This window comes from Apis laboriosa, unplaced genomic scaffold (genome assembly GCF_014066325.1).
Source record: "Apis laboriosa isolate Shangri-la unplaced genomic scaffold, ASM1406632v1 scaffold30_cov140, whole genome shotgun sequence".
In the NCBI taxonomy this organism is placed as follows: domain Eukaryota; kingdom Metazoa; phylum Arthropoda; class Insecta; order Hymenoptera; family Apidae; genus Apis; species Apis laboriosa.
Window position 1 is genome coordinate 1,878,197 of NW_025222776.1, and position 13,837 is coordinate 1,892,033.

General features: G+C 20.9%; 1 protein-coding gene across 3 annotated transcripts in view; it reads left to right on the top strand.

The window, feature by feature from the left end:
- The window catches only part of LOC122714500 (ets DNA-binding protein pokkuri), a 45,191-nt gene that overhangs the window by 26,021 nt on the left and 5,333 nt on the right, over window positions 1–13,837 (top strand). For 2 of the 3 annotated variants that reach the window (XR_006346645.1, XM_043935869.1), the window contains exons 2-3: window positions 8,637–8,890; window positions 11,661–12,323. Coding sequence is in view for 2 of the 3 variants with exons in the window: in XM_043935869.1 (XP_043791804.1) it covers window positions 8,674–8,890; window positions 11,661–12,323 (880 nt within the window). In the remaining variant the exon portion in view is untranslated. The remainder of the gene's footprint in view (window positions 1–8,636; window positions 8,891–11,660; window positions 12,324–13,837) is intronic. The other variant, XM_043935870.1, reaches the window with a different exon arrangement.

Here is a 13,837-nt window from a genome sequence, read left to right on the forward strand (position 1 = left end):
TTAAATAATTATTCAAATAACATTCTTATTTTTCATCTACTCTGTTACTTTATCTTAAATAATAGATGTTATTTGAATAATAATGTTTTAAGTTATTGTTTTAAGTTATATTTTATGTTACTAGATAGTTTTAATTTATTTGTTATTTAATCTAATTTCTAAAAAAATATAAAGATAATGTTTTTTAAATAGAAAAAATGATTTTTCTATTTAAAATATGTATTTTATTTTTTATATTCTCAAGTTCAAATATATTTTTTTATATATTTTTTTTTAGGTAAAATAAAATCTATGTTATTTACAAACAATATTATTATTTATTATCTTTTATTTTCTATTATTTTGAAATAATTAAACATTAGAGATAAATTATTTTCAATTATCATCAATATAATAATATTATTATTTATACAAACTTTTAATTCAAATATATTTATTTTTTATATTGTTTAAAGTAATTATCTATTTTTTTATATGAAAATTAATCCTACATTTAATCATTATTATATAATAATATAATACAAATTGATGCTTTATATAATGCAAAAATATGCATGATGATTAAAATGAAATTGATTTTTTCCAATTAAAAAAAAAGTTTTGAAAAGATAATATAAGACGTAATACAAAAAAAATAATAATAATAATAATAATAATAAATTATAATTGTTTAAAATCAAATTTTTAATTTAAAACCAAAAATTTATTAATAATTTCAGAACAAGTGAAAAACAATAGAAAAAATACAATTCCTTAAAATAATTTAATTTTTTGGTTCTTCGCATATATAATGCAGAATTTTTTTTCATTTTTAATGATTATGTAATAATCATTCATAACAATCAATAGTCATGCGAATCATGTCAAAATCATGTGAAAAATAATCATGTTAAAAATAAATAAAATATTGAAATAATACAATTAAAATGAAATTTTGAAATTTGAGGAACAATTCTAATCGAGAAATTAACAATTTATGTTGTGATGATAATAAATCAATTTATTATCAGATAAATATCCCTGGTGTTATCGATGAATCAATAGTAGATTACTTCGTAATGAAGTTCCAACAGAAATTTGCAAAAACTGTGAGGAAGATAAAAGAAGAGAGAAAGAGAGAGGAAACGGTTGAGTACCCGGAAGAAAAGAGAATCGACTCTTCCCTCTGCGATAAATCTTAAATCCTCCTCAAGGATCTTCCGCCTTCCACCGTTAACCAGAACGAATTCGTACTTGATTTCATTTGTCTTATTATTTTTCAGTTTTCTTCATCTACCTTCTTTTATAAAGATAATATTTATTTTTAAAACTTTGCATTTTATTTTTATATTTTAAGAAATTAAATTTTTTATCAGATGAATCTTTCTTTTTTTTTATAAAATATATATAAAATAATAAATTATAAGAAAAAAAAATTATTAATATTTAATTTAGTAATAGAAATTTTTTACAAAAAGAAAAAAATTTATTATAGTTGAAAAAGAATTTAATATAATTCAATTTAATCACAAACATAGGAAATAGTTGTAAATTAAGCATATAATATTTTATATCAATTTTTATACTAATTTAATATAATAATAATAAGAAAATGAAATAGAAATTAAAATACAAAATATAAAATAAATAAATATATAATTTTATATATATAATATATAATATATATATATAGATAGTTAAATATTTAATCATGATATAATTTTAATTGTTGTTTTTCAAAAATTATTTTATTTTTGCAAATAAATCAATTTTTATATTTCAAGATTGGTATTTTTATTTGCAACAATTAATAAATAAAAAAACAAATTAATTATTTCAAATCAAGCATAAAATAAATAATCTTTATTTAGTTTACAAACTTATTATAATAACTATTTAACATTTTTTTATAGATTATATGATATATTATAAGATTATATTTATTAATAAGATATTATTAATTATAAGATTATTAATTTTTAATCTATAAAAAGAAATTATTTATTTTATAAGTTTTTAATCCTTGCAATTCGATATCTAGATTATTTTTGATCAATCAAGTATAATTTATGATAATGAAAATTATAAAAAATTATAAGAATTGTTTTTTGAATAAGATCCATTTTTTTTTCCATTTTTACCGTCTTTCTTCTGAAAAATAGCGCTTACATAACTCTATTATTTAATAGAAAAATTTTAATATTGTTATTATTATTAAATAACAATAGTTCTATCATTTTATTGTTAATTGCTTATAATCATTCATTTATAATAAGTACTACAATTAATAATCTTACTGTGAAGTATAAATAGTAATAGTAATAGTAATAGTATTTTAATGATAAAAAACAATTATATTGCTGAAATTTATCAAATTGTAATATGTTTACAAGACTGAGATAATATTTTAAAAAAACCAACAAATAATTATAATAATTGAAAAAAATGAACGAAAAAATTCGTAAAAATTTGCCTAATATTTTCATAATTATCTAGAGTTAGCATCATAAAGATTTAAAAATGACAGCGAATTAAAAAACAGTATTATTGATTAGTTTAAATTGGCGAAAGAATTTTTTGAAAAATGTCAAAGGCGATTATGTAAGTAAACAATAAAAAAATAATTTAATATATAATAAAGTGTTTTTATACTATTCATTTTTTATTTTTATTTTAAAACGAATTATAAATTAATAAATTAATAAAAAACAATTTTCATATAAATTTAGGTTTACCAATATGGGTCATTTTTGACTCATTTATTTTAGACAATTTTAATATTAACTACGTATTAAAAATTCAAATAAATTGAATTAATTATGTACAGTATATATCATATTTAGTTTAAAAATTTTATTATATTTTCTTTGTTTCGTATAAACGAATAATGATATATAAATTCACATATATAATAATTGTCTTATATACATATTTAATCGCGTTTTTAATAGCGAAGATAGCAAACAAGATAAAACTTATTCGAAAGAATTTTAAACGTCGATAGTAATTGCAAAAGGCTGAGAGGCAGTTTTTGTTTAAAGAATCATTCAAGTAGTTTCTTGCGTTGATTACGAACTTCCGGCACAACTTCCTCCTTTCGTTGGCTCGTCGCGACCTCCAAGCCGGAAATGCCCGTTCTAGATGCTTAACCGATCACATTTCGTCTACCGGATTTTGTTACGCTATTTTTATATGATTTTATTTTTTTTCTTTCAATCTCTTAAGAAAATAACTAGATTTTATTTCATTACAAGGTAATATATTATTTTTTCTATGTATATATATATATTATATATTATTTTTTCTATATTCAGTAAAATCATATAGGATATAGGTTATTATAGGGTATAGGTTATTATAGGTTTCTATCATATTAGAAAGAATTCTTTTTTTAAACTTACTAGAAGATAGAAGATCTAATTACTCTAATTTCAAATTTTTTAAAAATTAGAAATGTAAAATAATAATTTATTAAAATTTTTAAAATAATACTTGAGGTTTTATTTATTTTTATAAATCATTTATAAAAGTTTTTCAAAATATAGAAATTTATTAAACATTAATAATTATCATTATAAAAATTACTAAAAAATAATAATCAATTAAAAACTAATAAAATAAATACATAATTAAAAATAACGAATATAAGTATTAAAAAAGTAATAAAATTTATTACTTGTTAAAAGAATATTATATATTATTATTATATATTTTTTATATTATGAAAAATTAAGAATAAATAAATAAAATAACAATTTTTTAAAATTTCCTATTCATATAGACATAATTTCCATACAATTTATTTAAAAAAAAAGAATAATAAACATAAAAAAATAATAAATTTTTTACAAATCTTAATACAAAATATAATAATAAATTTCTTCGAATTATTCAAAAACATCTAAATCAAACATCTAAAATTAATTATTTTTGAAATATGAAAAATTTGAAAAATGAAATCTTTAATTTAACAAAAAATTGTTAAATTTTTAAATTTTAAAACTTTATTAATTCTCGCGGCTCAATGATTGGATTATTTTTAATCAATTCCATTTATAGCAGTCGATATATAATAATGCATAATTAATAAATTTGAATCTTCATTTCTAACCCAAACATCAAATTTCACATATATATATCTTAAATGTTAATGTATGATAACTGGGTCCTTTTTTAATGAATCAATTTAACAATCAATAATAGTAAATAATAGCAAGGGCTAATTGGATAAATTTGGACCATTAATGGATTATTTCTAATCCAAACTATGTATTTCATGATTAATATCGGTTTGGAATATTATATGTATATAATCTGATAATTACAATAATTTTAATAAATAAGAAATAAAATAAGAAAATATTAAAAATCTCAAAATCCTTTAAAATTTAATTTTTTGTTCTCTAGTCCAAATGAATTTGTTTAGACTCTAGACTCATTTTAAATGATATAATTTCACTTAGAAAATTTTAAAAATTTAAAGGATAATTCTATAAAGTAAAATAAAACAAACATCAGGAATAAAAAAAATTATGTTTTCAAATTGTTATTTTTTAATTATTGACATTTAAAAATTTATGAAAATCTATGAAATCTCCTATACAAATGAATGTAGGGCATTTCAGCAACAGACAGCATAGTGGTTCTCAAATCTTAATCAACAGCAAAAAGAAAGATTAAGATATAAACAAGTTGTAAACAAACCCATACAACTTCATAAGAAAAGTTAACCATAAAAATATTATCAAGAACAATTTTCGAGAGTTTTCTCAAATACATTTGCACTTAAATTTGTATTAAAAATATATCATTTTAAAATAAAGTTCATTACAGTTAACATCTCATTCAGTCTATAAATTTATCCATTTAAATAATTAATAAATAAATACACACCATAGTTTTTTGCAAAAAATTAAGAAATTTAAGATCGTCTTATAATCTGTCTTACAATCCTCTTTGCAAAACTTAGAATACAAAAATCTATACGAATTCCAAAAAATTTATATGTCCAACCAAAAAATAAATAAATTATATATTTCTGAAAGAAAATTGCAAAAAATTAAATTTTAAACTTGAGTAGATCAAATATTATATGAAGAATTTAACTTGTTTTTATTGTAGTCAAATTGACTTTAGATCTTCTAATAACATTTTGATATATATTCTCAAATGCTGCTGTAAAAATTTTTTAAAAACCATATTTTTGCCATATTATAAATCAATTATCTAAATACATAAAATTTCTTTCTTTATACATAAAACAATTCGAACAAAAAAATAATAAAAAATTACTAATTAACTTATTATTGAATAAAATATGCGTGATAATATAAATTAATGAGTAATTATATGATAAAAATTATAATAATTCTTGAAATATTTCGTTATCTTTTAAAAATATATTTTTTTTACTTTTTTTTGCGAAAATTTTACAAGATTTTAACTAGTTAAAATACCATGAGTTGGTGGTCGAAGACTTTATTCAAAAAGAAAAATTTATGACTTCCATTGCCATTGTTTTCATTTTGTGTGTCAAACACGAAATTGAAAAGGGCAATCACGATATCTAGATATGACCATTGAGAAAATGGATATACTTCACTAGATGTGTTTGAAAAACGTTTCTTTTAACCATATTTCGCGATATTGCTTAATTATTTATGCAACGACAACTGAAAAAATTAGATTCTATTGCAAATTTTTATTGTCTCTTTCCGATTAAATAATTTCATTTTGCTTAAAATTTTTTAGTAAATTAAACTACGATGGATTAAAATAAAATCAATAAATTGATTATATTATATAAATTTGCTGAAATCGTCACAAATTGTAACGACTTCATGTTTTGAATATTTTATATTCAAATTTCAAAAAATTATATTTTTCAAATATTATTTAATGCAAAAAAGCGGATAAAAAAGAAAAAAAATAATTAATGATTTATTCGTGAAAATTTGTATCTAAAAAACAATAACAAAAATTTACAATTATAATAAATTATATAATTATAATAATTTCTTTTATTTTTTTTAAACGAAAATAAAAAAAAGAATATCTTGAAATGAATAAAATAATAAAAATTGTTACATAAAATTTAAAAATATAACAAAAAAAACAAGAATGTTCTTCAATTACACGTAGAATTGTATCCAACACTGTATCCAATTTTTCAATAATCCTGTCCAGATATCATGACTATTCTTTTTTAATTTTAAGCTTGATATACAAAATAAAAACATGCGACAATAGAGATCGTAAATTTTTCTTTCTGAATAAAACCTTCGACTCAGGTTCTAACTAAATAGTTAAGACCTTGTAAAAGTTATAAAAGGATAGAATAGTTTTAAAAGTAAGTATATATAATCATTTTAATAGCAAAATCAAAATATTCAAAAAAAATATTCCAAGCAATAATTTTGGGCTGTATTTTAATTTTAATTTATAATGTATATATTATTCAATTTATATTATTATATATTACTTTATAAAGTAATAAATTAATTAAAGATTTATAAATATATATAATAAATATAATATAAATAGATATCTATCACAGTTTTTAAATATTCTAATGCATAAATATACTCAGTAATTCATGTGGAAAATATTGTATTCATACAAAACAACCGCATTTTATGATAACTCGAAGAATACCACAAATATTTTGGAAACAAATGAATCGATCAACGAACGATTCATCCTTTAACCTATTCAATTCTGAGATTTAAATACTACAATAAATACCTATAACTTTTGTTCTAAAGACACACAAAAAAATTTTTGTTATCTTTATTTCATATATTCTCTGTAATTCTTTTTTAGCAACATTTTCTGATATATGCAAGTTTTATAGAAATTAATTTGTATGTATTTTTTTATTCATACAATATATTCACAAAGAGAAACATTAGGACATATGCAAAGAATTTTCAATTTTTTTACAAACACAATATATTTATTTATTAAATGGAGAAATTTGCATGAGATATTAACCCTTTCTGCACAAAAATTCCATAATATCAATTTGATATTACATTACATATTTCTGTGAATAACAGTCTTAACTTTGATTTAGTCTTTTCTTATAAATATCACATGGTTATTTATGAATCAGAATATCGTAATCTTATTTTCTGACTTGCACGAGATTAGCTATTGTTCATTTTTTGTCGTGTTTGAGAACCACTATGCTCACCACTGCCCTACATTCGTATAGGACAGTTTGCTTGCGCCCAAGGATATTTTTATCAATTTCTGATTGTCAATAACTGAAAAACGAAACTGAAAACTAAAATTTTTTTATGTTTGATTTTTGTTCTATTTTTTTGTTCTATTATTTTAGTATTGTAGAATTATTGCACCTATTTTTTAACATTTATAATCAAAAACGATTTAATTTAATTTATAAACCAAAAAAATAATTATTGTTATATATGTTGACTATGAACAATTCCAGAAAAGAAAATTTGTTAAAATTTTAATCCTTTACAAAATAGAAGAAGAAAAAAAATAGATATTTTACTTTTTAAAAATTTCATTTATCTTACAAATTTGATTTTCGCAAATCTAAAAATCGAAAATCAATTTCATTTATAAAAATGATTAGTAAGAGATTATTAAGAGATGAAAATAAAATAAGAAATAAATACAATTGATAGATCTTTAAAAATAATTGTAAACGATATTGAAATTGAAAATTGATCAAAAAGAAGAGCAATCGTGGTGTTTAGTATTATATCTCTCATTCTTCTTTTTTACCATCATTTTTTTCTTTTTCTTTTTTTCGCTAGTAATTTTCTTCCCCTGTCACGATTGGTTCATGTGGCGCGCTTCCTGAACGAGAATTTCCTGGTGTGAAACAATGGCACAACGACCTTCGCGTGCCAACATCTCTATCCTTTTCCTTCATTTGAATAGTTTTTCTATTATTAGATAGTTTTTTATCTAAATTAAAATAAATCAATATACTCTTCTCATTTAAAATATATATAATTATTTGAATCGATAATTGAAAATCGAAATTGATTGATTATTAAAAATATTTCAGATAATTCAACTGTTTTTTTTAAATTTTAACTTTTTTAAAAATAGCTTTAATTTATCACTGAAAGAAAAAATCGTTTAACTTGAAAAAATATTAAATGCAAACATTATCACAACAAAGCGATTAAAAAAAATCGAAATCTATTTTTTATTATTTTATATTTACTTGTACCATTGATGTAAAATATAAAATACATATGATATTATACGTCTCATTTTCTTGTTATAAAATTGTTATAATCATATGTTAATACATGTAAAATATAAAATATTTAAATTTAAGTACTTAATATACAAATGCTATAATAATTATAATGATGTTACAAATGCTTTCTATAATTATCTTATAACTATCTTATAACTAAAATAAATTGATTAGATGGCGCTAGTATTCCAAATAAATACGTATTTTTCTCCAAGTGTAATTATTTGTGTTCTACATTTTGCATATAAATAACATAATAAATTGTTATATGAAAATAACCAATTATAATTAAGCGATAATAAAGAATATTATATTATAATATTTTAATTTTAATATTTTAATTATTTTAAACAAATAATTTAATTGATTGTCAACAAGTGTTTGAGAATGGTATATTATCGTTTTCCAGAGAAGAAAGAGCAGAAAGCATACGCACAGAACGTGTTATGAAATTGTTGCCGTCGATTCAACTACCGCAATTACCGCCGGTTTCGGCCGGGGGTGGAATGACGGGAATGGACTCTCGGCTACCACCCGGTATATCTTTACCTTTTAGTCCTACTGAACTACTCTGGCGATACGGTCCCGCTATGAATTTTCCACCGACTCACCCGCCACCAAGTCCCTTTCTCGATTTCAAGACGCACCTACCGGCAAGTTTGGGTAAGTTCCACTTGATATTCGTTTTTTCTGATGAGAAAGAACTTCGTTTTGGAGAAGCAAAAATTATTGGCTTTTTTTTCGAAAAGTATTCGATGGATAAATTCAAAAAAATTAGTAAATTTTAATGTTAATTTTAAAAATTACTCTATGTTTCACAAGTAAACATTATGATAGTAATTTTCATTCTCTAAACCTTTGGATGCTTTTATTCTCTTGATTCTATATTGAATAAGGAATAATAAAAATAGAACAATCTTCAAATATTATAGATGTTAGAAATTTAATTTCAATCGATAAAAATTTAATTAACAATTAAATATTTTTATTTAGAATATATATATAAGAAGAAGAAATCTGCATTATCTATAGTTCATATAGAGTCATATCATATTATATAACAAATCAACATAGGATATTTCTTCTTTACCACTTATTTTATAAACGAAGAATCTCGTCTATAGTGTAAGCAATCACTAAATATGTTATATTATTTTGTTATATTATTAATTTTTATAATAATTTTTGAACTAAAGAATTCTTAAATTTAAAAGTGGTATTTTTGGAATCTATTTATCGAATACTACCGAAAGATAAAAAAAGTCCATAATTTTGATATCCAACAGCTAAAAGAAATTTAAGCTTTAACAAAAAAGTAAACCTGTCAAAAATTATTGAATCGGAGATCTTTGAAATTTATATTGTAAAATTCGATTTATCCGAACCTGCCGGGGAACAAACCATTCATATAATAAATAAATAAATTCACATATACTTTCATATATAAAAGGATAAAGTAAATAATATTTTGATTCAATAAATAAAGTTTTATATAAATTTTTTATTTTCAAATTCAGTTTATACATATTAGTTCCAAATTCTTCAAATCTTTATTTTATGTGAAAATTTAGCTATATTTCAAATCAAAAAATCTTTTAAACTAATGAATTTTCGTTATAAATAACTCAATATTATATATATCTTTTTTATAGAAAATGCCGAAAAAAGTATATGGTTCCATTTAAAAAAATGTCACATTCATATAACCTTTATTTGACTATTTATAAAAAAATTAATTACATTAGATACATTTCCTTTGAAATCATTCATTTTTTTGAAACTATATAGATAATAGATAATTTTTCAGTAGATTATGTTTTATTTATAATTGATATTCACAATATTTCATATAAAACAAAATTATTATATAATTAGTTAAATTCATATAGTGTATGAAAACTTTTGTAACTGATATTTTTTTATCTATGAAATATTATGATTAAATTAAAAATGATTAATACATTTAAATTTAAATTTAATTAACTTTTGTTATCTAATTAATTTAATATCATTGATTATTAAATAATCACTGAATCAAAAATGATTCAATTATCGGATCATAAAAATTAATATAAGTTTGATTGATATTTATATCTCAATATATATATTTGTATCTTATTATTATATTAATATTAATATATATATAAGTAAATATAAAATAAAAATTATTAATTCACAGATACTAATCTTATATTAATACTAAAATACATTAGAAAAAATTATTTAGAAAAAAATTTAGAAAAATGTTTATACAAAATTAAAAACCTAATTCATTTTATATTCAATATCACATAAATATTTGCTACAATAATGCAACTAATCTAATAAAATAAAATATAATTTCAAATTGCTGCTTGTTATAACGTTATGTTGTAAAGTTAATATAGACTTTTTATAAATATTCTTCTAGATTATCAATTTATGTATTTATTTTATTTATATTATTATTTTATTACTCATTTATATAATATTATTTGAATTAAATCATAGACTGATAAAAATAAAATATATTTTATAATATTATATTCATTTTGATATTTTATTTTTCACTAAAATATTTGACATTTTCATTATTATATATATGAAAATGAAAATATAATTTGAAAAAAAAATTGTTAGCATTTTCTCTTATATGGATACTCGTTGTTTTTTATTTATTATTTAAATAAATTTTATTTAAAATACGAAATATAGAAGCAAAATTCTTCTTTGCTATTCATTATTTTTAATAACGAAAAAAAAGTTATTTTTCAGTAATATTTAAATTAAAATCTAGATTTAATAAATAAACATTTTGAGATTTAATAAATAAATATATTGCAAATAAAATTATTATTTTAATTTTTTAAATTTTTGTTATTAATTTACAATGATATAATTTTTCTTTTCAATAAATAATAAAAATACTTTCGAATTTATATATAGATTATAAAAAATAATAGATTTAAAAAATAGGTTCTTTGTTTATTTATATTATGAATATCATTTATAAATACCAAAAATTTATAATATATCATTAAGGAAAAAATTATTATAATTTATAATATAATGAAAAAATAAGAATTAAAAGATCAAAAAATATATTGAAAAAAAATAATCAGCTCAAAACAAAAATAAACAATTAAAATTCTAAAGCTTATCTCAAAATCTAATTTAATATATACCATCTTTTATATATTGGAAAATCAGAGATAAACTATTTCCACTATTAAAAAAATAATCATACAATCTTTTTCTTTACTTTATTCTTCATTATTCAACTCTGTTTGATTATAAAGTAGTTCAACACAAGCACTCGTTAAATTCTCATAAACAAAGGTAAATTAGAGTTCTCTGAAACTTTAACTCTAACAGATCATGGATTATTTAATAAATAAAAAAAGAGAGGAGAAAAAAGAAAAAGTAAAAATAACCAAACACATATGTTGAACAGCTTCAGATCCACGGCTGTGGTCTCGCGAGGATGTGACGACGTTTCTTCGATGGGCCGAACGGGAATTCGACCTACCCCAATTTGATATGGACATGTTTCAAATGAATGGCAAGGCGCTCTGCTTGTTGACAAAGGCGGATTTGGGAGAAAGATGCCCTGGCGCTGGTGACGTGTTGCACAATGTGCTCTCGATGCTGGCCAGAGACTTTAACCAGCTTCAAAGGTGTCTTCCCAGTAGTCCGGTCACCCCCACAAGACCCTCCGCGTACCCCCTCAGTCCTCATTCGCATCCACCAACCCCGACATGGACGGAGAACCCATACACCGCGAATCTTGCATCGTTAATGTCCGCGAATTCAGTCACGTTATCCCCGGCACCCTCGGTCGACAGTCAAGCAGGATCTCCAGGACATACGGAAAGTACACAGAGCCAGATTTACAAGAGCGATTCGGACGAGGATAATCAACAAGGAACTACTGGAAGTCCTCCAGCCACGCCCACTGCTCTTGCAGCGCAAAGGTTAAGCGAAGTTTGCGTCAAGGATCAACCGAGTCCTACGTTAACGCAACCGATGATGCCTCTGACGCCCGGTGCCTTCAGAACGAATCCTGCCAACGCCGCGAGAGAATTTTTCCCGAACGATTCTCCGGAACCTAATACAAGTAAGTGTATACAAGTAAATCGTTGCATCTTTTCATTAAATATTTTTATTTATTGATAAGTTTTTTTTGAACAGCAAATTAGATATAATTAGCATTTAGAATCCCTAATGGGCTAACTAGATTTCTCTATAATTGAATATGTATTTCATAATATTTAATTTATATTTTTAATATATTAGATAATTTAAATAATTAATTAAATTGTTTTGATATTGAAAGATGATTAACGAAATTGTAAGAAATTGCGATATTATATTAATTATTAATTATTATTAATTATATTAATTATTATTAATTATTATTAATTATAATTATTGTTGTTTGAAATATTTTGGATGCATTGAGAATGATAATTAAATGATTTTGAAATAAGAAAGAAGCAGATTCATTAAAAAATAATGTTAATAAAATTATTGCTTTAAGTTTAATATTATAGTTTAATATTAAAAATAAAAATAATATTAAAAATAAATAATATTAAAAAATATTTTAGTTTAATATTAAAAAGAAATTATAATTTAATATTAAAAATAAAAATAATATTAAAAATAAATAATATTAAAAAATATTTTAGTTTAATATTAAAAAAAAATATTAATTATGAAAATATTAATTATGAAAATATATGTGTATATATATATATATATACATTTATGTAAGAATTAGAAGTTATTTGATAAATCTTTTTTTCAATTTTTGAAATTTGAAATCGTTGACTTATCGAAATATTTAAAAAAAAAGATTATTTTTCAATCTTTCGATTATTGTTTTATTAATTATTATAATTAAAAATGTCATTTTCCATTAAATGGAAAAGAAAAACAGAATAAAGTCTTTGTTTTTGTGCACAAAACAACACAAAATTTATAATAAATTACTAGTTTTGACATATCTATTTTTAGCTTATACCATAATGAATTTTGTTTTAATTATATTATACATAATAATTTAAAAATTGTTAAAAATAAATTTCTTTTTAATATAAAGTTTTCAATGTTAGAAATACATTTGGCGACCTTAATTAGTGATATGGTTTAATTCTTTATTGTAGATTTCTGTAATTTGAAATTCTTAAAAATTAAACAATTTATAATTTTATATTAAATCTTTTTACATATATGTTATATCATGCAAAATAAAATTAAGATTTTTTTTTTTATTCTTCGTAATATTAAATACGTAAAAAGTATAAAACTATTTTATAAAAGATAATATTAGGTGTGCAAATAAGTTCTTTTTCCCTTTTTTTCCAAATTCAAGATTTTATTATAAATCAAGCATAAGATTACGTCTCAAAGTATTCACTCTCATTCTCTATAACTTTTTCCCATTTGATAAATTATAAATTCCATTCCTGAAGAATGATAGCTGCTTGCTGATTACGAAATTATCAATACATTTTTGGATATCTTCTTTCGAATTGAAGTGCTTCTCCCATAATTGCTAACTCCGAAAGTTGCAGATTTCGAAAAAGATGAAGTCAAATCTGAAGAGTATGCCGCATGTGGCATACT